This window comes from Gymnoscopelus braueri (assembly GCF_963280865.1).
Source record: "Gymnoscopelus braueri genome assembly, chromosome: 14".
Classification (NCBI taxonomy): Eukaryota; Metazoa; Chordata; class Actinopteri; order Myctophiformes; family Myctophidae; genus Gymnoscopelus; species Gymnoscopelus braueri.
The window spans coordinates 19,637,361-19,663,141 of record NC_137619.1 but is presented as its reverse complement, the minus strand read 5'-3'; the positions used below and the strand labels follow the sequence as shown (position 1 = coordinate 19,663,141).

General features: G+C 40.7%; 1 protein-coding gene across 1 annotated transcript in view; it reads left to right on the top strand.

The window, feature by feature from the left end:
* The first annotated feature begins 67 nt into the window (after positions 1-67).
* Positions 68-25,781, top strand: part of acoxl (acyl-CoA oxidase-like) — a 37,581-nt gene continuing 11,867 nt past the window's right edge. The window contains exons 1-17 of the mRNA XM_080449470.1: positions 68-276; positions 1,613-1,709; positions 1,910-1,996; positions 4,035-4,121; positions 4,310-4,408; positions 4,902-5,016; positions 5,532-5,618; positions 6,629-6,701; positions 7,832-7,964; positions 8,475-8,509; positions 11,892-12,008; positions 13,558-13,711; positions 13,944-14,033; positions 17,571-17,680; positions 17,824-17,935; positions 19,817-19,904; positions 21,815-21,885. Of these exons, the coding sequence (XP_080305596.1) occupies positions 143-276; positions 1,613-1,709; positions 1,910-1,996; positions 4,035-4,121; positions 4,310-4,408; positions 4,902-5,016; positions 5,532-5,618; positions 6,629-6,701; positions 7,832-7,964; positions 8,475-8,509; positions 11,892-12,008; positions 13,558-13,711; positions 13,944-14,033; positions 17,571-17,680; positions 17,824-17,935; positions 19,817-19,904; positions 21,815-21,885 (1,689 nt within the window). The 5' untranslated portion in view covers positions 68-142. The remainder of the gene's footprint in view (positions 277-1,612; positions 1,710-1,909; positions 1,997-4,034; positions 4,122-4,309; positions 4,409-4,901; positions 5,017-5,531; positions 5,619-6,628; positions 6,702-7,831; positions 7,965-8,474; positions 8,510-11,891; positions 12,009-13,557; positions 13,712-13,943; positions 14,034-17,570; positions 17,681-17,823; positions 17,936-19,816; positions 19,905-21,814; positions 21,886-25,781) is intronic.

Genomic DNA, 25,781 nt, shown 5'->3' with positions numbered 1-25,781 from the left:
ACTTAAGTATGAAATGTGATTACTTTTTCCACCACTGTAGCTACGTCACATCAATACGGAAGCGTCGCATCCAGAGGCAACAGCTCTTTTACTTGGTCTCTCTGTTTCTATACTGACTTGTCTTGTTGACAATTAAACAGGCATGGCGTCCTACACATCATCAGAAACAACAACAGAGGTCTCCACTCTGTCCAGATATCTGGACGGTGAATTCTGGCAAGCCAAGGATCAACTCCGCGAAGATATCTCACGATGTGAGCTGTTTCACACCAGCAGGTTATTTATTACTTCCTCTTAAATTGGCTCCTTGTTACTGTACTTTTACTGTAACGATATGCATTGCAAATTTAAGTTAGCTTAAAACCCATGTAGTATTATTCTGATATAGTAATGTGGATGAGTGTGTGTGCGTATAGCCCTGAAACATGACTCATATCATGACTGTCATATCAGACAGTCATGGATGAACTTCAACATGGTGTTTGCACTTTCTCCCTTTTTGGCCCGTACATCTACATAAACGTTCAGATTTCACATATAAAGTGCTTACCCCATGGCCACAGTTGTTACAATTATGTACGGGCCCTCAGAAGTACCCGTATCTTCCGTATTGTTCAATAAAAAGCATTTTAAAAGCCGATCGATGGCCATTTTCTCATAGTTATTATGTATCAGAGTGCAATACACCTCCCAACCGATAAGGTAGCGAAGTTGAAAGCACATAGAGAAAATACGAAAAAGATGGCCACCAATCGGATTAAAATGCTTTTTTATTGAACAATACTGAATATACGGGTACCTCTGAGGGCCCGTACATAATTGTAACATCCGTGGCCATGGGGTAAGCACTTTATATTTGAAATCTGAACGTTAATGTAGATGAACGGGCCAAAAGGGAGAAAGTGCAAACACCAGGTTGAAGTTCATCCATGACGGTCGTGAGTCGTGACAGACGACCGTCGTGTGATTCATGGCTAGTGTGCGTGCAAAGCGGCTGTGTTGTAGTTGTGGACCCGTCCGAACCGGTGGATCTGTAGCATATACATCCGTGGCATATGCATCACCACTTAGAGGGTGCAGTCCATATCCCAAAAATATCCAAAGTACAAAGTATTTTTTATACCGATTTGGACAGTTAGAATCAGAATCAGGTTTATTGTCACATCACAGGTTTTCAAGGTAAAAAAGTGGGTGAAATTAGCTTTTGTACATTGTTCCCATCCACAGTTAATGCATAAGAGTCGTTTTGTATCTTTATTAACTCATTCAGTGCCAAAAATATTTCTGGCTATATCACCCCTGTGCCAAGGCCAAAAATACATTGTAAAAAAAAAGTGCTTTGGAGCCGAGATACAGCCTTTTCAGTAAGAAGTTAAACAAGAAGTGAATGGAGCAGCAAATCTTCAAATCATCATATCTTGGGTTCTGAACCTTTTTTTTCAAAAAAAAAAAAAAAAAAAAAAAGAAATGCTGTCTGTTACAGTATATTGTCAGTCTTCATTGAAATTGACAGCTTAGAAAATAAATGTGAAAGTCAGCAGTTCACCACCCATTAACAAGTCACCAAACTGTAGTTAAACAAGCCATTAATTATATATTACATTTTCCATAGCTATGACCTGACACTGGACCAGAACAGGGACTTGACGATGGAGAGAGTTCGTTATTTCATTATGTCACCTCTAATGAGACAGCACCTCAAAAACCAGGTAGGTTTGATCATGATGATGCAAGTTTTTGGAACACAAACACAGATTGACTGCAAGAATGACTGCATAACTGCTATAAGATCTTAAAATAATGGAACCAACTGGTCACTAAAGTGATTTCTTTCTTTCTTTCTTTCTTTCTTTCTTTCTTTCTTTCTTTCTTTCTTTCTTTCTTTCTTTCTTTCTTTCTTTCTATCTAGGTAAAAGAGAAACAGCCAGGCTTCATTGCTAAAAGCATGAGCCTCACAGAACTCATATGTTCTGCAGACCTGGCCACAGGGGTGAAGGTAGGACACACACACACACACACACACACACACAAACGCACGCACACGCACACACACGCAAACAAAGATATACTGTAGATAAGGGATCTGCTGACCAAACATGATTTACATAATGTTCAAGTAATACTTGTTTATCTTGGTTATTATATTTGGTTACGTGTATCTCTTGTGCACTGCAGTGTGTGGCTACAGGTAAATGGTGTCATGTAAGACAGGGTGTATTTTCACAGCCAAAGGTTAAATGCAAATGTGTTTTGCCTAACTATAGAATGTGAGAATCCAGAATGATTTATAATAAGGAGTTCACTGTCTTTGTCGAGGACTTTATAGTACAAGCTGTTGCTGGATGATTGAGCCTCAGCCAGGCTATGACACCACTGTACGAAACTCACACACTGCAGGGCTCCGATGTCAACTTAACTTATTCATTCAGGCCCAGCACCTGCCCTTTTTGGGTTTGGATGTGTGTGCATACTCATATCTTTTATGTAACACCAATGTACAAACCTCTTATTGGTTCCAATAGGTTAGACCAAATACACTGATAACAACCTGGTTGCAGTCAACAGCTGCTTATCAGTGTCACTGACTAGTGGACAGAGTAGGGGATAAAGTTTGACAGAAGGATATTCATACCATGCTTTAACAAGTACAACGTGACCTTAAAGGGCAAGACCACTTTGGTAGAGGTTTGGGTTGTGTCGTTACCTTGCCATGATGTAAATGCAAAGGTGGACAAGAAATAAAAAAGAATTGCTCCATTGATTAGAAATTGATCATTCAAAATACGCTCCTCATTGACCATACATTGTATGGTAAAACAAGCACGTAAACGAACACAAACAAAGCTGATTCAGACAATATAGAACATCACCAAACCAAACCCAGTACTGTTTTTTTTTTTTTAATGAAAATGTCAACTTCCTGCAGATTTTACTATTTGACGATCCGGATCTGCGGATCCAGTCCGGGGTTTCTAATTAATAAAAATAGCAAAATCAACAGGAAGTTAACATTTTTATTTTGATGTTCTATATTGTCTGAATTAACTTTATTTGTGTTTGTTTATGTGCTAAAAGAGTGACTTTGAGAGCTGTTTTACTGTACGATGTAAGTCAATGAGCATGATATTTTGAATGATACATTTCTAATCAATGGAGCAATTATTTTTGATATCTTGTCCACCTTTTGGAGTTACATCATGGCAAGGTAACTTAAACCACACAACCCAAACCAAACCTCTACCAAAGTGGTCTTGACCTTTAAGCGTCAACTACTGTGTGTTTCCACATTTCAGTGTGACTGAACCTCTTTAGCTGAATGAAGTTAATCAACTCACGGACAGTGGTCTGGTTTATTTTTTACAGGTGCAACTTTTGTAAACATATTAACGACGACTGCTATTCGGTTATTTTTTTTTTTTTATCAGTTACGATTGTGCTGAACACAGTTGCACTTTGTTTCAGTTATAATTCTTCCAAGCAAAGTTCCAATACTTTAGGAGTAAAATTAGAGATGTTCCGATACAGTTCCAAGCTTTGTTGATCGACTATTTTCACTAAAGAGATTTGGTGTGTGAGGGAAGAAAGGAAGGAGCCTTGTATAGAGCCCTGGGGGACTCCAGTCAATGAAATATATAGGCTTTAAGTAGTTAACATTTGCAGAGTCCAAACACGACAACAAACACGATGACGAACATAAAGTGATTGCCAAGTCCTTTTGTAAAGTCCACAGTCCAAATTGCCCTCACTGCAAGACAAAAGGGCAAACCATGCAGAGAGAGATTGGCTGACATTTGACAACAATCAGCTCACAGGTGTACCTGTGTACCTTTAACACACACACACACACACACACACACACACACACACACACACACACACACACACACACACACACACACACACACACACACACACACACACACACACACACACACACACACACACACACACACACACACACACACACACACACACAATGTTCATTCACTGTCCTCATGTCATTATCAAATCATTATGTGGTCTCTGTGTCCCAGCTAGGAGTGGTGTGTGGTTTGTATGGGGGAGCTGTCACCAACCTGGGAAGTCCAGAACAGAAAGACGTATGGTACCTGCCTGTCACTGTATGTTAACCCACATTATTATTATTATTATGATTATGCCTGCAATATAAATTGCATTGCATACTCGAATATATATTATCATCCTTTAAAAATAATACATTAAACAGTATGTGGGTGTTATTTGGTTACTATTGCTGACGTGTGTGTGTGTGTGTGTGTGTGTGTGTGTGTGTGTGTGTGTGTGTCAGGATTTGGCGTTCACTGGGATGTTTGCAATGACAGAGCGGGGTCATGGGAGTAACGTGAGGGGCATCCTGACTGAGGCTCTCTATGACCCTAAAACACAGGTTAGTGGGTTTGTATGCCTGTATACACACAGCTACACACACACACACACACACACACACACACACATGCTTGTGGATCTACTATTTCCGCTGCTTCACACTGCCGTGTAACTAAATATAAATCAGGCATAACTATAACCCTAACTCTTAAATCTTAATTATAAGCTCTTATATATATATATATAAACTATTTTTTTTTCTCTGTGAGGACTGGGTAAATTGTCCTCACATTATTTCTACTATACTTGTGGGGACATTGGGCCCTCGCAAGTTTATACAATACAAGTGTTTTGTAAATGCTAGGCTATACTTAATTATCATGCAGTTCCAGTGGATGTCTTATTTATTTATATTGATTATTTATTTAATTATATTGATTATTTTTTGAATAAATATAAAGTTATATACAGTATATGACACACAATTGGTAATTCTCACAGTACAATAATTGCAACTCTTCACTCTCTATTATCACTTCTCTCTCTCTCTCAAGGAGTTTATCATCCATACACCTAGTGTCGACGCCCAGAAGATGTACATTGGTAACGCCATGAAGGGGAACTATGCGTCTGTGTTTGCCCAGCTGATCATAGGTGGAGAGTCACAAGGTCAGCAGGAGAAGAGGAATGGATGTTTTCCTGCTCTGGTTTCATATGATTGTTTTTTACGGGCCGCTATGCGACTCTCACAACTAGAGTTTTTTTTCTGCCCATATATGGAGATCCCTGATGTCATCAGCATATGCCCATATATGGGCATGCCCCCTTTTGTGCCTATATATGGAGCTGAGGTTAGACAGCACACTCCATATTTGGGCTTAGCTGCATTGGGAATTCCTTATAGGGTTATGGCTGTGTCATTGTGATATGAGCGTGACGACGTAGTGACATGAGGTCCGCCCACCGGCCCGTCCTCCCATAAGCCAATCTTAATATAGGATTACTATTGTGTGTGTGTGTGTGTGTGTGTGTGTGTGTGTGTGTGTGTGTGTGTGTGTGTGTGTGTGTGTGTGTGTGTGTGTGTGTGTGTGTGTGTGTGTGTGTGTGTGTGTGTGTGTGTGTGTGTGTGTGTGTGTGTGTGTGTGAGAGATAAAACAACATCTGTTGACTGGGTGTCTTTCCAGGTCCTCATTGCTTCATCGTTCCAATCAGAGACGGTGATGGGATCATGAACCCAGGAGTAACTACAGTTGACATGAAACATAAAGAAGGTACTGTCTCACACATTTTATTTATCTGCCATGTCTCTTTACTTTGCATTGTTGTTTTTCTTTGGTTTTTTGTTATCAGTCTGGCCATGGGTCTATGCCAGCTGAAAGGAATTATATTGGCTTTCAACCTCCTAGGTGTCATCGAGGGACACCGTCATGCTTTTGATGTGCATTTCAGTTAAATGTTGTTGATTATCTTAATCTATTGAAACTATATTTACGATACAATTCATATTGACAGAGAAAACGAACTCTGTTCCGATTTTTCCCAGTGTTCCTTCAATTCCCATGATACACTTTGTGGGCAAGCATCAGCCTGGCACGCCCATGTGGTCTATTAATAGCCGCCATTACATCAGCCTGAATCATAATGTGATTCAGACCAATACATCAGAAAGACATTAGAAAGACTTCAGAAAATATTATTTTTTGAAGTTAAGATTGCTATTCTGCTGCAAACACTGCAAGCTAAGACAATGTCATGGCTACCAAGGGTAGCATCTTAAATGCAGGAAGTAAGGGTTGTAGTTTTCACATTCACAGATTGTCCCTTAGTTACACTGGGGTTTTCAACATAACTTCAGTGGCATTTCAAACACACCAGAAGACTGCTCAGTCTTATGGCTGCTAATGGAATGTTATCTCTTCAACAAATATATAGAGGTAATGTTGAAAATTGTGATTTGTTGTCTGTAGGGAACACATGGATGAAAAAGTCAAAATCATATTGAATATCATCAATCATATTGTGAATTAACAAGACTCCCATATGTCTCCCATATGGTTGGTCATCTATGACATATCAATTCAAATCTGGGCAAGGTTTCAGCCTCATCTGACCAACATTCACTTTCATTATAACCTGAAAGTTAAATATTTCAAAAAATATAAAACTTTCTTGGCGAGTACTGGCAGCATGCACAAGAAATATGGCGCTGATCGGTTCATTGGGTTGTCTTTGTGCCTCCCATCTCTCTCTCTCTGTCTCGCTATTTCTCTCTCACACTCAGGTCTACATGGAGTGGACAATGGCATCCTCATATTTGACCATGTCAGAATACCCAGGGAAAACCTGCTCGGCAAGTCAGTAACACACACACCTGTATGTTAAAGGGATAGTTGATTTAAAACTGCCCTCATGGCAGTTGAAATCATGGATGTATATGTGTGTGCAATTATTTTTGACATTTATAACATCCATAACTACAAGTATCATCTAGAAATAAGTAGGGCCACCTTATTTCTTGTGTATTGGCCATAGTCTTTACTCTACGTTTGTGTGCGTTCGGGTGATAAAATGAGTAGCCTACTTGAAGTTTGCTTAAAAATAATGAATATGCCCACATGGTTAACTGCGAGGCTTACAAGCATTGATACTGTACATTCACGTCATGAATTAAAATAATTTGAGAAATCATAGCAAAACATACAGATGCACAGCAGACAGACAGACAGACACACAAAGCTATACATTTACTAATCACTAAGGCCAAGTCTTTAAAGTTATTGATTAGTTAAAACGATAACACCACAGTGCGTGTCTTCAACCTGGCTCCTGCCTGCAGTAGGCTATAGGACAAATGTTAATCACAACACCTTGACCGCAGTGCAGCGCTTCTGTACGCAATAAAGATAAAGAGCAATATCAATATCTTAAGCTATTATTAACATTGGCACAGCGGCCTGTTAGTTTTGTTCATGAAGATCAGGCTACTCACCACCACATCAGTCATCTTCCTCCAACTTCATCATTATCATCATTTCCAGTTGATAACATGGTCAATCGATAGTATCCTGTTTATCCATGTCCCGAGTTTTTAATTTGGAGCTTGAAAGCTCTGGCTTTTGGCTTGCGTTGGTGACGGGAACGCATAGTTTTAAAGCCTAAGGCCATGCAAACTTGCGGGGCTCCATGTATATGTGTGTGTGTGTGTTTATATATATATATATATATATATATATATATATATATATATATATATATATATATATATATATATATATATATATATATATATATATATATATATATATATATATATATATATATATATATATATATATATATATATGTGTGTGTATATATATATATATATATATATTTCATGTAACAAGACACCAATAGTGTGCATGTTTCTGTGTCTTTATGCCTGTGCCTGCGTGCTTGCCTGGTTCTGATTGTGCCTGTGTGTACTCGTCCAAATGTGTGCTAGGTTTGGCAGTGTGTCTGCAGAGGGTGTGTATTCATCTCCCGTCCAGAATAAGAGTCGCCGGTTCAATGCCATGCTAGCTGCCCTTACCCCCACCAGACTGGCACTCACTGTCCAGGCCATGGCTGCTATGAAGGTATGGGGGGGTGGGGGTCGTGTAGACTGTTCCGTAATGCGTTGGTTTTCAGCTCCAGTACAGGGGACCCAGATTACTACACATTTTCCATCAAATGAAGACTGCAGGTGTATGAGGGTGAAATAGGTTATACTTACAGCAAGGGGGCGACATTCTTTGCATTTGTAAGACCTCATGGCACTATCACAGAGGGGTCCAAACAGAGACAGGAGTCTTATATATTTGCTCTGATCTTCACCATCACAGGGCATTACGATTATCCTTTTTTAATATTATAGAAAATTCTCAAAGATTATCAGCTCATTATTATCACAGAAAAGAGCCGATTGGCTTAAACATATTAAACATAAATAACTTTTGTTCTCTCTCAGTTGAGTTGTTTGTATCTCAATTGGACAGGCTTGTTGCCTTCTTGTAGATAATTTCATCCCTATATTTTATTCATGCTTCTGTATTTGTTCACTTTGACTCCTTGCAATGCAACTAAACTGTTGTTTGTGTCTTGCATAGCTGGGTCTTATCATCGCTGTCCGATACAGTCACAGGTACAGTAGTACACACACACACACACACACACACACACACACACACACACACACACACACACACACACAGACACACACACACACACACACACCCGATGTCCTTGATTCAGCCAGTAAGTATACAGTTACATGATAGAACAGTATCAAATAACAACATTGCTACAATTCAATGGAATACTGTTTATGAGATGTTTATTGTCTGTGCCAGGCTGAAGGTGTGGCCAAGACTATGTTTTCGCCCCTGTCCGTCTGTGTGTCAGTCCGTGTGTGAGCAGCTAATCTCCGGCACCGTTGGACCGAACGGCATGAAACTGTGCACGCATACTCCTTGGAGGCCTGTTATAGCGCCACCAGGAGGCCGATTTTTGCAAAAAAATAATAATTTCATATTCCATCTTGATTGGCTAAGATTGGCTTTCAACGTTTTTAACAAAATGCCTCAAATCATGAACACAGTGTCCGATTGCCAAGGAAGAAACAGCCATATGGCGCTATAACAGGCAGATTCACATTTTGGCCTATAGTTCTTGAACCGTAGGTCATACAATCAAAGTAATGTTATTACGCAACTCCCCAAATAAGCCATGCCTATTTCCACCTGACAAGTTTTCCGCCATATTTTTTTCAACTTTGCTGGTCCACAGTAAGCTACCTGGCCTGGTGGAGGAGACCTGTGCTCTGAAGAGCACATTTTCTTGTCTTTGCTGTATTTACCTGTCGGATGGATACAAATACATGTTTGATGGCATTCAAGTAGATATAAGTAAAGTATTAAATGCTACGTTGAAAGAGAACATCTGGACATCTTTTCCAGCATGCATGCATCGGTGTCTTTTGTGCAGATTTTTTTTTTGTATTTAGCTGTGTAAGTAACTAACGCTTAATTTATCTAGCACTTTTCAGATGAGAGGTCACAAAGTGCTTGACAAGATCATAATAATTAATCAATTTAAACAAAATCAAGTAAAAGAGACTGTGTGTGTGTGTGTGCGTGTGCGTGTGCGTATATATATAAAGAAGAACATCTTGTTCTGTATGTCACCAGTCACCACCCCCACACAGCAAGCCATGCATTGTTCCATTGCAGCAACCGCTGTTGTGTGTCTTCCCTGCGTCCTCACGTGTTTGTGTGGTGTGCATGTGCATTTTGTGTGTGTATGTATATCAATGCTAAAGGTTAGTTACACTTAGATACTTGTAGTGGGTACAGGGTACTAGAATCAACCCCTGTTGACAGCTACACAGAAAGGTGTCCTCATTGTCTTTCAACAGAGAAGCCACAAGTTTGATCCCAGGAATTGCCTATAATGTGTCTTATCAACAGCCACGTGTGAACACCCTGCCTGCTAACTCATTGTCAGTCAGTCTGCATACTGCGAGTGTCAACACAGTCATTTTTAGCTTAAGATTTTAATTGACACAGAATATGTTTCTTTGTAAGAATAAGAGCCGTCGGCTAAATTTAAAAAGTAATGATTATGTACAAAATCTTGGCAAACACCCTCATTAATATGCAGCTGTTCGTGTTCGTGCATTTGTGTATGTATGCGTGTGTGTTCAGACAGAAGTTTCCACTGTGTAGGTGGATGTGTGGGTTGAAAGGGGGGAGGGGTTTCCTCTGAAACTGGCATCCCCAGAGAGAAAGGGAGAGAGAAGAGAGAGAGAGAGAGAGAGAGAGAGAGAAAGAAAGAAAAATAGAGACAAAGAGAGAGAGAGAGATACATGAAAAGAGAGAGTTGAGGAGTTGTGGTGGGATTGGCAGCAAAATGACTTCCCCCGATTATGTAAACATAACACAGCTGTCTGTCTTTGAGTCTGTCTTTCTCTGTCTCTCTGTCCACCTGTCTGTCTTCCATTGACATATAAAGCTTATTAAACACCCAAATGCCCTCCCCTCCAAAACTGAAACGATACACCTCATAAACAGCTATAACTTAAAGTGTGTGACTTGATTTAGCTCTTGAGAGTTGGAGTTTTGAATTAGTCTTTTCTTATTTTTTTTTTTTACCAGTATAACCATTATAATTTCCGCTGAGAAGACTCCAGAAATTAAGTGTTTGGGTCACGGTAATGATGGCCCACAAAATCTCTCTGTCTGCCTGCCTTTGTTTGAGTTACATGTCACTCCGCATTCCTTCTACACTAAACAGGCAGAGGCAGCATGCTCACTACTGTGTACACACACACACACACACACAAGACACCTGTTTTCTTGGTTTACTGTAGATTCGCATAGTGATAAACTTTCGTCATGTTGCAGGTGCACCCTGCGTGTGTGTGTGAGAGTGATTGTGTTTGTTCATGACCACATCATACATTCAAATGTGCTCACACATTGTACACACATACACTTGAGAAGGAACTAACCCTCAGCAAAACAGCTCTCTCTGTGACGAAACGGAGATACCCTGAAGGAAGTACATTTTTGCACACACACACAAACACACACACACACACACACACACACACACACACACACACACACACACACACACACACACACAGACTGGTTAATGGAGAAAAAAGTTAATTGAGTGTAAATGTTTAATTTTCAGCATAAACAGGGTTTAGTAGCTTTAAACAAGAAGCAGCTAGAAATATGCGCTCAGTGGTGTTTATGTACGGTGTGAGAGCACACATCTACATACATCATAGGTGCGAAGAGTGTGTTAGTGTTAATCAGATATGGGCTTTAAATTAATGGCTCTCCTGTGCGTATGTGTGTACATCATAGGTACCATGGTCTCTGTCTGTGTGCAGTGTGCAAGCATCATACTGTAGGTGCAGTAAGAGACTCACTGGAATACCGTATATAAATATTTGGACAAGGCAATTGTTGCACGGCTTCATCCAAAGGGCTGAGAAATTTGGCTTAGAGTGGATCCTATACGCTGGGTGGACAGTTTGTGTCTGATAGGCTAGTCCCACTCTATACCGTTGCGGTCAGTGTAGTAGTTTAGCTGTGGACGCCCACACACACAGGCACACTGGGGCGAACACAAGATCTCCAGCCCCAACCAGCAGCCTGGCGGAAATAATAACGATAAACAGTATACTATACATCACACTATAGAATGAAAAGTGACCACATCAATCATTTTTCATTTCTCACTTTCTCTCGCCTTTTTTTCCCCTTGCTCTCTCTCTTTCTGTTTTCTTTTCACATTCTGTATTCTGAGAGATTTTGTGTTGCTATGTTTTGTTGTGGCCTGTTTTGTTTTCTCCTTTTCTGTTTTGATATAGAGACGTTTATGTGATTTAACTTTTTTTTGTTGCAATTTTGGCATGTCTACACAAGCAACATTTTCTACTAATCTTAACAAGAAGTGACGTTGTGTCTCTCTTTCCCTTTCTTTGTCTGTCATCCTCATCCTCCCTCCAGTCGTCGTCAGTTTGGTCCTAAGGATCAGGATGAGGTGAAGATCATAGAACACCAGACTCAGTACCTCCGTCTGATGCCCCACCTGGCTGCTGTCCTGGCCCTCACCTTCACCACCAGGTAATACATTATAAACTACTATAAACACAACAAACTATGAACAAACATGTTCTATTCTCTTTTATCTTTTCTCAACTCTCCATTTCTCCCTCCAGCTGTGCCTCAACTTTAAACCACAACATTGACCAACATTCTCATAAATCTTTGCTGACTTACTTTTTAAATTATATTGACTTGTCATGTTTGAAGGTGTATCACATTAAATCGAATGAGAGGTAGTATGTACAGTGTGTGGTGTAAATTCTGCACAATTTATAAGAAATTAATATTTTTTGTTCACCTGCATTAATTTGCCACTGAATGGCCTTGGTGAAGCCAATGTTTATGAACTCTTCCTTGTATTTTTATTTTGACATCATGCACGTGGTCGATAGTGAAGAAATCACAGGAGTCACACAGCAACATCACCTTTGCCATTCTTGCTGCAGCCTGTCTTTAGCTTCTTGGAGAAGGATACCTCTGCCAGAGAGAGCAGTCCTGCGCAATCATGTTTTCAGGTCCCGTACATGTATCATTGTAAGTTCGTGAGAAGGGAGTTGGTGCGGTGTTAACAGTCCCGCACACAGCATCTGAGCCCACAGCAGACTTCTTGTAGACCATTTATTATAATTAGGAAAATAAATTAACATTTTAATTGGGTCGTGACCTTAAATTTGGGGAACAGTGCTCTTTGCATCTTTCAGACAAAGGTCAGGGAAGCGTGCATACAGGAAGGTGGGTAGCAGTTACTTGGATAACATTGCCCTCCAACAAGAATGTCTTCTGTGTTTGTTTTGAGACTTGACAACCTTCATTGATGTTATATGGAAGAACTTTGTGTGAAAGATTCTTGACGGTAAACAACTTTGAGGACCGCTCTCATCACGTTTTGCACTATTACCACTGTCATTACGTCTTGTACTGTTTTATGGGGTGCCTAATACTGTGTGCTAGCCTGGTTCATGTATTTAGAAAGTAATAAAGAAAATTATTAAATCAAATGTAATCAAATCACATAATTTTTTTGAAGTAATCGCTCTCTCTCGCTCTCCCTCTCTAACTAACACACAGTCGTGTTCTACTTTCCCTCAAAGAACCTAGCTGAATTCACTTATGAATGTGTCTCCTTGTGTAATTATACATGTCTGTGGCAGTATGTGCATGCATATCTTCCTGTGTTTATTATTGCAGTAGTCTGATGATGGATAGATTAGTGTCTGGGGCGCAACTTTTTAAAGGTCGTTATGGACCCCCACCTTAAGACAAAAAGAAAAATCTAATCATGTCTATCTTAGGATTCACATGGGAACTGCGATCCAGACTTCATGTGGCCAGACTTGCATCACATCAGTCATCTATGATGTCAGCGTCTACAGTATATGACATACAGTATCTATGACCTATAACTGTGTATGTACTGTGTGACTAAGCTCACAAAACACAAATTGTAACGTTTAAACTCTTCCACATTTTTGCTAGGGACCCCCTGGAACCCCCTCGAGGACCCCCGGTGGTCCCCGGATCCCACTTTACAGAACCACTGCTCAGTATGTTCTCAATGTGCTTGTAGGTATGGAGTAGGGGTGATGGATGACGTCCTGTGTCGTGGGGACGACATGCAGAGCAACAGGTCTCTGCAGGCCATGGTGGCTGGACTCAAAGCCTACAGCACCTGGCAGAACATCCAATGTCTGCAGGAGTGCAGGGAATGCACTGGGGGAATGGTCAGTAGCCCGATGATTGAGTGAAAGATACAGATCATGTGTGAGCGCAGTAGTAGAACGCCCTGCTAAATCTCACTAAACCTCACTGTAGTAGCTACCTAGCTGCTTCGCCAGTACTGCTAACACTACAGCTAATAGCAGATGCATTAGTAATATACTGTACTCAGCCTAATGCAGTGGTGGTTCTCAACCTTTTCTGCACCAGTGGTCTAATGTATAGTATGTCTTTCAGGGCTTCATGATGGAGAATCGTATCCCTGCTCTGAAGTGTGACTCTGATGTATTTGTGACGTTTGAAGGAGACAACATGGTCATGTTGCAGGTAGGTTTTCACAGCCTCTCTTCCATCACCTCTTTTGAGTTAAAATAACCAAACCGATTTCAAAGTGTCACGGTATGCTGTCAAATACAGTATGTGATGTTTAAACATTACAAAGAGAGCAGTTTGGACAACAACACACAGAATCAGCGCTAAGTCAACAGCTGTAACACTTGATTCATTCAAGTGAAAATGTGTAACTTGGCATTGTGTCTTGATTTAATTGGTTCCATATATTAACCTAACTTAACCCTGGAGTGTTTCTTGCAAACAGTGAAAAGGCTTTTGTGTCTCCGCCAGGCCGAAAGGCATGGCGAGAGAGTATGTTTTACCCCCTGTCCGTCCGTCCGTGTGTGTGTGTGTCCGTCCGTCTGTGAACAGCTAATCTCCCGCACTGTTGGCTTGATCGCAGTGAAACTGTGCACACACACTCCCTGGATGCCAATTCAGAACCTCTGCCCCACATTTATCACATGGGCCTGTTATAGCGCCACCAGGAGGCCGATTTGTGCAAAACATATTTTTTGACAATACTCCTACAGATTTTGTCCAAACATCACGCAAATCGCTACACAGTATCTCTATAGTCATGTGATCAACACGGATCTGTCTGATTTTCCATATTCCATCCTGCTTGGCTATAAGGTTGGCTTCCAAAGTTTGCAGGATTGGTCCGTTTTGAACTAAATGCCTCAAATCATGAACGCAGCTTGCTATTTCCGTGAAATTTCACACGCATATTCCCACTAGGCCGAGGAAGAAATGCCACTTGAAAATGTTCAAATCAGCCTCATGGTGGCGCTATAAAAGGACGATTTGTGTTTTTAACTATAACTGCACCGATCTGCGTGAAACTTTGCATGCATACTCCCTAGAGGCCAAGGAAAAACATCTGCCCTGCGTTTTTCACATTAGCCTTTTATAGCGCCACCAGGAGGCCGACTTATGTAAAAAAAAATATTTTAGATTAAGCCTTAAGCCTCTATAGTCATGTGATCAATTTTTTTTTTCAATTCAAACTTTATTTATATAGCACATTTACAACAGCCAAAGCCGACCAAAGTGCTGAACATGGTTAAAACAAGGTAATTCAGACACACAGAAGCATCTACAAAAAATATATACACAGGGCAAAAACAAAAGAAAAACAAAGGAGAAACAAAACAATGCAGAATTAGGACAGAACGGGATAGCTAAATACGACTAAAAGCAAGGATCAAGATGGCTCTGTTTGATTTTTCATATTCCATCCTGATTGGCTAACATTGACATCTAAAGTTTGCGGGAGTAGCCCGTTTTGAACAAAATGCTGCAAATCATGAACGCAGCGTCCGATTGCGGTGCAACTTTGCACGCACATTCGCGTTGAAGAACAAACGTTGCCCTATTATAGCGCCACCAGGAGGCCGATGTTTCTTTTTTATATTACTCCTACAAATGTTGTCCAAACATCATGCAAATCAGTACACATTATCTCGATAGTCAAGTGATCAAGATGGATCTGTCCCATTTTTTTATATGCCATCCTGATTGGCGAATTCCGAACATTGCTGGCCCACAATAACCTACCTGACCTGGCGGAGACCTGTGCTCCGAGGAGCACTTTTTCTAGTTTTTTAAATGTTTTTATCTTTCTTTGAACTAGGTTATTTGGTTGGTTAGAGTGATCTTTGCCGTTTCTGGTGTTTTCTGTGTGTGTACATGCACGCTTGCTTTCTCAAGGTATGTTTAGTTCTGCAACTGCAACTATACGTCCTGAGAGCAAAAGCACCTGTAAAGACATGTACAGTAAAGACTTGTGCGTGTGTGTTTGTATGTGTGAAGTGTATGATGCAAGATATCTGCATATACAGTACATGAACACTGAAAGTGATGCACAAAACAGAACCTTTACCATCCTTTGATTTGAGGAAGGGGAAACTTCTTCTTGTTCACCCAGAATTTGCCATATGTTCACTAATCATCATCCTGCAATATGCAACAAAGTGTAATTTAAGCCACTCCTTGCATTTACACAACAGTGGTATCCTCTGTGGTTTGTTTTTACATGACTCCCACTGAGCCCAAAGTAACATACATTCTAAGAATTTAATTTACAAAAGCACCCTGACTTCAAGGTCTTCTATCCATTAAATCAGTTAACTACTTGTAACTCTTCTATTTTTTGACGAAGAGATTTGGTGTAGAGGGAAATAATAGCTGACTTAGTACAGAGCCCATGGGGACCCCAGTCAACTAAGTTTACAGGCTTTAAGTGGTTAACCAGCTTGTGTCTGGTCAAGAAATGTTTTAGTTTGAATTTCCTTTGAGCTAGCTAGCCAAAGAACATCAGGAGATCCTAATAGATTCGGGTGGCTCCTCAGTTTGGATGTTCTCCACCATGTTGATGGCACACCTCTTGCACTTGTTTCATACAACTCTACGGATAACTTGATTTCAAACTGCCAGTGTAGGACAATACAACTCACAGCCTTCACATCATTCATTTGTATCTACTGTATATAGATTCGGCATTCGATCATAATGTGAATGTTAAAGCTACAATTCAGTCACAAACACTCACGTCATCAATAAGGTTTACTTTTTTTTTGTTGCAACAATTGGAATAAACATATACTTTACGTTGATAGTTCCGCAGCAGCATGTTAAACTAAATCACCTTTAGAGCTGCAAAAATATTGAATATCAGTTCAACTTTTGTGTCATGCAAGACATTGAACTAGAAAAGTGGAGGCTGGGGTGGTGAAGGCAAAGCTTTGCCAGAAGCAGCATGTGTGGCAGCAATGGAATAGTTGAGATCCAGTATAGGAGGGAGACATATTTAAATGGACCTCTTGTTGAGATCCTGAGCTGTGATTGGTGTGTAGAAAAGCGTGGCTGATTACAAACACTTATTCAGTCAGCAGTTTGACAGCTGATCATAGCTGGGGGCGTGTATGGCCGTGTCCTGCATGAACTAACACGATGCTTCATTTCTCAGAGGCCTGATGCATTGAGATCCTGAAGTGACCTCCTGATCCCTTATAAAGCAGCCTACTTCAGTGGTCACATGGCTCTGGCTGATTCCGCTGGATGTTTTGAATGGGGACATTTGTCATCCAAATCAGGCTGGAACGCATTACAATTGACAAGTCTAGACGCACACAAATCAGATTTCCCTCACATGGAAAAACATGGAGGCTGTGTGTGTGTGTATATGTGTGTGTGTGTGTGTATATATGTGTGTGTGTGTGTGTGTGTGTGTGTGTGTGTGTGTACATACATACATACATACATACATACATACATACATACATACATACATACATACATACATACATACATACATACATACATGTGTGTGTATAGATATACACACACACACACACACACACACACACACACACACACACACACACACACACATATCAATATAGTCAACGTTCCCTGGATAAATGATTTGACAAGAGATTGGGTCAATTCCTAGGGTTAGGTCTAAGGTTAGGGTTAAAGATATAGGACTAAGACATTGAGAATCGTGTGTGTGTTTGTTTGTTTCAGGTGGTTGTGCGCGAGCTGATGTCCCAGTATACCCGTCAGATGCAGACCAGCATGGTGGGCGGGCTCATCAGGAGCTGGACCAATAGTGTTTCCGACGGCCTGCGAACCAGGTCAGAGCAACCAATCAAATATAACCTTGATGAGGATGTGCAGGCACATTAGGAAGCAAACTAATAGAATCTCATGTTTATTTTTCCTGTTCTAACTCTCTCTCTTTCTGTTTCCCTCTCTTGTTCCCTTTCTCTCTCTGTAGTTTCCTAGGGTTCAATGTAGACAGGCTTGGAGATTTGAATTTCCTGCTGAAAGCCTTGGCCTACCGAGAGAGAGTCCTACAGCGGAGCCTGGCAGCCCGACTCTATGCCAAGGTGTGTGTGTGTCTTAGGGGGGAGGGATTTGGCATCTGGTATTCATCTGAAGTAGAATAGTGACCCACTTAAGAATTTAACCACAGAGAGATATATGAAACAGCTTCCATAAAAAGTGACAGGTGGGCGGGGCTTCATGGGTGGTCTCGATAATTAGTATTGTTAATATTCATAAATATTAATTAATATTCAAGGATGACGCACGGCAGAGGTATGGATGACGCATGTGTGACGTCATTGGAAGTTCAAGTTCGCTTTGATGTTCCTTTGATGACTTCTGGGGGGTGACTCTGGGGGGTGGCTCTGGAAGAATTCCGATGCATCCCGCGGGAACGAAGTCCTGCTGCTCAAGCTCCATCTTCATACGGTCGCTCTCGGACATGATTCGCTGCAAGGCTCTGGTAATGATTTGACCTCTACGCGGGGACTGATCAGCCATGTAGGGTGATGATCTTTGAATGTGAGGACTAGACTTCATTCAAGTCTCAGCCAGGATCTCTACTACTGAAAGAGGGTGGGTAGGATGAATTTAAATATAGGGTCTGAATGGAGGCGAGAAGGGTCTGAAATTCAGACTCATGCTTTGTCTTGAATGAATACAATTCACATTTGAACGACTTCACTTTTGAACCTTCGCGCCGCTCACCTCTTTAAACAAATGAAACACACCCCCAATTATCTCTCTAAACGGCCACGTCCGCAGCTTGCGTCACTACCACCAACCGAGTAACACAACCCAGTAACCCCATTCATAAACACTTCTCATTCATCTCACAGTTCTATTCTTCTCTCTCACATTGTAATATGTTATAAACACACACGCACACACACGCACACACATGCACATACGAAACCATACACTCACCCCATCTCACCCCATTTCATGTGTGGGAAAGAGCACATGGTCAGAGCACATGGTCAGAGAGTCTCAGAGAGACTTTACGCATGGACTTTACGCACGCACTGTTGTGGGTGCATGGAGTCTGTGCGGGTGTGGAGTTCACAGTTACAAACAGTTAATAATCAGATACCATTTAAATAATAAATAGTAATAATAATAAATATACTATTTATTCCCACCCATTTCACAATACTATTTATTCCCACCAAACCATCATTTCCCAATACTATTTATTCCCACCAAACCATAAACATTCCCACCAAAAATTATAAATATACTATTTATTCCCACCAAACCATAAACATACTATTTATTCCCACCCATTTCCCAATACTATTTATTCCCATGGATCCCCAGATCACCAAACTATTGGTGGGGACCCAGGGACCCCCAGAAGTCACCCCCCAGAAGTCATCAAAGGAACATCAAAGCGAACTTGAACTTCCAATGACGTCACACATGCGTCATCCATACCTCTGCCGTGTGTCATCCTTGAAAATTAATTAATATTTATGAATATTAACAATACTAATTATCGAGACCACCCAGGAAGCCCCGCCCACCTGTCACTTTGCTGTTTCATATATCTCTCTAACCACACTAACTCCGGCATCCCCATTTTGGAACATTTTGAAAACATTTTCAAAAATGTTATTTGTACTTTTTGCAAAACTAGCAGATTTACAATCACAACGCGTCACAACACGTTTGATTGATTGATTGAATACTTTATTTAGAAAAGACATGGAAACAGTACATGGAAGTACAATTTACAATACAAGGTCCTCTAAACTGGATCGCTCATAAAAGCACAAAATGAGATCCCCACGCACTCAAATCATGATGACATTTAAGAAAACAGACAGATATACACTACTATGCAGAACGTCATATAATCAGCTTACAGGTTACTGTTGTGAGCTTAAGTGGTTAAAGAGCCAAGAGAAAACCTTTTGTATTGTTCTACTGTTCTTTTACAGGTGGAAAAGAATAAAGACCCGTTTTTTGATGCCTGGAACTCCTGTTTGCACCATATTACCAGTCTGGCCCTGGCTCACATACACAGGGGTAAGTACTGCTACTACCAGGAGCCTTGATACAAATAAATACACTAAGTTTACCTGATATCTTTGGGGTGTCTGACTTTATTACAAATCTTAAGTTTGAACACAGATGGATGGTTTACATAGCACTTAGGTAGATTATCTACTTCTTAATTTGTTCCAGTATACATATGTACTCTGCTAAATGCTTAAATTACAAGTTTTTACATTCAAACAAAATGTAGTGTCCATCCCCAATAAACACCACAACTGTCATACAGTAGGTTATAAATCCCATTACTTTTATTACTACGTGTGTGTGTGTGTGTGTGTGTGTGTGTGTGTGTGTGTGTGTGTGTGTGTGTGTGTGTGTGTGTGTGTGTGTGTGTGTGTGTGTGTGTGTGTGTGTGTGTGTGTGTGTGTGTGTGTGTGTGTGTGCGTTTTCCAGATGGTTTTAAGGGTAAACTGAAAACAGTATCTTTTTTTCTTTTCACACTTTAAGACTTTAACCTTTTAGGTTTCTTTCACTGTCCTCCCACTCACTCACTCACACACACACGCACAGACACATAGATAACTTTGTGGTGGTGAGCTGCATGTTTTGAATTTGAGACGAAAAGGGTGAGAAAATGAGGGAGGAATGGAGAGTGAGCTGTGACAAATGTTGTATATGGAACACTCTAAATTAACCACTTAAACACCAGCGTCCATATTCTGGGGCTTACCTTTGCTGAAAATGGCAGATCTACAGTACAAGCTTCGCGCTGCGTTGCGTTGTATTTAATGTAGAGCAGAAACAGTAAATACACTAGTATAGAGCCATGGGGGACTCCGCTCCACGTATGGGGTTTAAGTGGTTTATTGTATCATACTATAAAAACTTTTTTTTCATTGCATTTAACCACTTAAATCTTTGTAAACTGGACTCGAGTTTGCTCTGTACTTTTTTCCATCTACACCAAATTTCTTTGCCAAGAAAAGCCGATCTACAAGATCATCAGTTATTTTTGTTTAATATTCAGCAGCCCAGAATACGGATGCTTGGGTTGCAGTTGACTCTTAAATTCTTACCAATAGAAGAGAAGCGCATATAACTAAGCCCTCCTGGGTTTTTCTTGGCACAAATGGCACAAAGGAAACAAAAACTATATGAGATGCAGAGTTTGTCAGAGGGAGTCAGAGAGAGATGCAAACTTGGTCCACAGGGTTGTTCTGTGAAACAACTGGAGTGTGAAAAGGGGGCTTGTGTTGAAATATTAACACCGCTCAAATGTGTCGGATGAATTTATACTATGTGTGTGTGTATTTTTTTGTATTTCTACTTTGTGAGTGTAGAACGTGTAATAAATGGGTGAATTCTCTCCTCCGCATCATCAGTGCCCATACCCTAGGTGGGTTTGGTGAAAGGGCCTCACTGTGTGGAGTTTGCATGTTCTCCCCGTGTTCCCTAGGGTAGGTACCCTCACAAAAACATGCAGTAATCCTGGTCACTATACTGCCTCCCCCTGGCCAGCCGGGGCGCCTGATGGAGGGGAAAGGAACTGGTTGGAATAACGTGTTCCTTCCACGCGCTACGTCCAACCAGGGAAACTCTCCCCTGTCAGGTGATAAGAAGGTCAGTTGGCTCTCATGCATTGAAGGAGGCATGAGCTCGGCCCTGGCCTCCCTAGGTTGGCAGAGGAAAGGTAGTGCCCAGGATTACATAGACAATTGGCACTGGGTGTAAAAAATGGGGTTACAAAATCGTGGGATAAAAATTTAGATTAAAAAAAAAATGGATGAAAGCATAATTTTGTTTGATGGACTTTGAGAAAGTACAAAGGGTTTTACAGTGGCATGCTCTCCTCTTCCTATGTGATGGGTGTTGACCTTTGACTATTTGCAATGATAAAGATGTTTATCTAACCCCCTGTGTGTCTTATTCTGTCTCCATAGTAACGCTGGAACAGTTTGCTCTTGCCGTCCAGCAATGTCCTGTTGAAGAGGACCGTGCCTTGTTAGCAAAGGTGTGTCCACCTGTGTGTGTGTCATTTGAATATCTTTGTGTATGTGCATAGTATGTGTCTGAGAGTTCTTTGTCTCTGGTTATGTGTGTTTGTTTTAGGATACATTCCTTTGTAATGTGCTTGTGTGTGCATGAGGGTTTGTGTGTGTGTGTGTGTGTGTGTGTGTGTGTGTGTGTGTGTGTGTGTGTGTGTGTGTGTGTGTGTGTGTGTGTGTGTGTGTGTGTGTGTGTGTGTGTGTGTGTGTGTGTGTGTGTGTGTGTGTGTGTGTGTGTGTGTGTGTGTGTGTGTGTGTGTGTGTGTGTGTGTGTGTGTGTGTGTGTGTGTGTGTGTGTATGTTTTGGTATGTGTGTGAAACCAATGTTCCACTGGCCTTCTATCTTACAGGCTTCTATAGGAAACTCTTATTCTGACTCAGCCCCACCTATGGAAACTACACACACACACATACTTACACATTTAGACACACAACGATGCATATAGAAATACACTAACCTAAACTTGCATAACACAGGGCTGAACATCTGCCCCTGCTGTGGTGTACAAACACAAACCTCCCTGCTCGAGTGAAAGGAGTTGGTACTTCACACATGAAAATGTGTCTTAACATTTTAACAGTATAATATGCATCACATATACATCTCAGAACACCATACTGTACAGTATGTTAAAAGTAACACATTTGAAAGACATACAATGTTACAAAACTGCCCCCTGGAAATCTCAAAACGCCCCTTTGTTTAAATGGAAAAATAGCAAACCCACCCCCCATTTGCTGCTTAACTCTATAACTGCCAAAGACGTTTATTAACGTCTTTGGGCCTTCAGCTATTGCCTGCCAAAGACGTTAAAAAACGTCTTTGAAAAAAAAAAAAAAAAAAAACTTTTTTCAAAAAAAAAAAAATTCTAAAAAGATTCTCTAATTATTTAATATTGACACCTTTTCGATATTCCAAACGAATAAGGAGATAACAATTCCCAAAGATTTGCTGCTCCATCCACTTCAATGTTAAAATTGAAACGGACAAACAATTCACAATGTTTTTTGGTTTGAAACTACTGGTTTTGAGCTATTTTCAAACATCAAACAACACATGACAACAAGGTCAAATTGACCTCGTTGACATTTGTGAAACCACACCTGAATCTCATCTGTGATTAGAAATTATCTGGGATCAATCATACTGGAGAAAAATATTCTGTGGCTATGCGAAAAGGTACCAAAATCGGTCAAAACCCTGGCAGAGGCTACAGACTTTTTGAAAAAACTCTGGCAGGGTAAGAGTTAACCACATAAGAAAACAACATTTTAAAAAAAATAGCCGTTCTACAAGCTTACAAGACATCACATTGCACCGTGTTGTTAGCTTGTAGATCTGCTATTATTGAAAGTTTTTTGACAAATTCTGAACATTTTCATGACATGCCCTTAAAAGTGGTTAAATTATTGGTCGTTTACTATACTAGTTCAGGTTAAATTGTAACATTAATTGTAGCTTTTCTTTAATGATGTATTGTATATTGTCTGTTTTTAATCTTAATATATTGAAGCTAAAGTCACTTGGCATGTCTGAATTTGTTGAGTTTTGGTGAGTGCGCAGATGATGAGAGAGGACAGGTCAGAGAGGATGTAGAGCCCTGAGGGGCAGCCACAGTTTCTTTCTTGGATTTGCGCTGCCGTTGCCTCTTCAACATAACGCAGGAGCTTCTGCTCCCACAGAGGACTGCACCTTCCTGGGCCTTTCTTCTCCAGGCAGGTTGGTCCTGGGCTAGGTGTTCGCAGTGTTTCAGGTCAATTTCAAAGCTCTTCAAGGAGGATTTCAGAGTGTTCTTGTGGCGCTTTTCGGGGCTACCTTGTGCTCGTTTGCTCATTTTTCAGTTCACCAAAGAAAGCTTCTTATGGCAATCTTGTCCAGGGCATTCTGGTCACATGGCCAGTCCATCTCAGCTGTGCCTCTGCAAGCAGGGTGGGGATGCTGGAAATATTTGCCCTGCTAAATACTTCAGTGTTAAGAAATTCTGTCCAGCCATTTGATCCTCAGCAGTTTCATTAGACAGCTCAAGACAGGTTACATTTTATGTAATGACCAGTGTTGCAATGCTGAATTGGAACGTGGTTGCACTCTATTTTAATGATGTGACACGCATGTCGCTTAACACCTACACTACAGGTCACACAATGGATAAGGGGTGGGGAGCCTTTGTAAACTTTGTTGAGGTGTGAATTTAAAGTCGTTTTAAATCTATGCGTGTGTCAAATAGGTTCCTGCACGGCGTGCAAGGCCGTCCCATGAGCAATGCAACCCTGGTCATGACGCTGGTAGACTTTCCAGGTTTCACACCCATACAGAAGTGTTGGTAGTAGGACAGCCTGGTAGACCTTCCAAGTCAATTAGTCAAATGAAATAAAAGCACAATACGTTAAGTTCACGGCTTATACATAAATTAGATGTATGTCGTATGAATCAATATACTGGGAAATGTTGAATACATTTAAAATATATTGGTTCAAAAATATTTTAAACAGTGTTGGGTCGCAAATGTTTCAGCTATCCAGCCGAAACGTTTGTTCATTTTAGAGACATGTAAGAAATAATAGAAAAGGCACCTCACACTTGCCACTCTTGTGTGTGCGACCCATTACTGTTATAAATGTTGTTGATCTAAGAGGATATCGCACCAGAGGAGTCAGAGCACGGAGATAACAAAAAGTTCAAAAATATTTTCAAATGTTTTTTTGTATATTTTAAACATGGGGAACCATAAAACCCTAGGACTCAACCCCAGCCTTTGCAGCTGGATCCTGGACTTTCTGTCAGAGCAACGCCAGGAGGTTAGGATGGGCTCCATCACCTCTGCCCTCCTGACCTTCAATACAGGAGGCCCACCTAGACACCTTGAACACCATGAACCTTTATGTCACTTCAATTACACTGAGATTAAACCAATCAGACACGGTTAATGGTTATAATATTACAACGTAAATTATCATGGTCCCTTTGGTTCACTGATGAAACATAAGGACAAAACGGATATCATTCCTGTTCAGTTCATGTGCACATTATCATTGCATGCAACACCTACATCAAAATGCAATGTCTTCCATCAGTTCCATCAGCGAGCATTGCATTGGGTGCTCTCTGTGATAGGTGGGATGGAAAACAACTTGAGGGGAAACACCGAGAACTCTGTATTGCTTTCATCTAGCTACCTGCAGCCTTCCTCTGAAACAACACACACATGTTTGGATTTTTTTCAGTTTTATGTGTTCAGATTTATTAGAACAGTGGTTCTCAAACATTACTAAGTTCAAGTTTGGTATAGATTAGGGCACGGACCCCATAACTGAGTCTAATTTATGTTTGAATATTGTTTGTTTTAAACACATGGGGGCCCCCAAATTCACCAGGGCCCTAGGCGATCGATTATACTGTATGTCCTAAGGGATGTGCCAACTTAAGCACACACACACCTACCACTGCTGGTGAGGGGAAATTAATAGTTCATAAATCAACATAAATTAACAATTGACGCAATTCGTTCACTTTTTTTTCTTCTCCCTATGACCCCACAGACCATGGAGCGTGATTTTGTGTTTGTGTGTGTGCTTGTGTGTGTGCGTGTAGGATGTTGGAAAGGGTGAGAGGGAGAGATGTTTCTGCCACACAAAACGACGATGATGATGAGATATAGAGTTTCATATTAGGTTTCAGTATGAAAATAGAGCAATGCATGAAGGATACTGTAGGTACAATACGGACAAGGCAGACACTGGCGTAATATAGGTGTCATTACTGTATGTCTGATTCTTGCACTCAACCTAACCACTGTGATTCCTTGGCTGGCTAAAACCAGACCTCTTGAAAGAGAGAATTATGACACTCGTTGATCTCACCGGG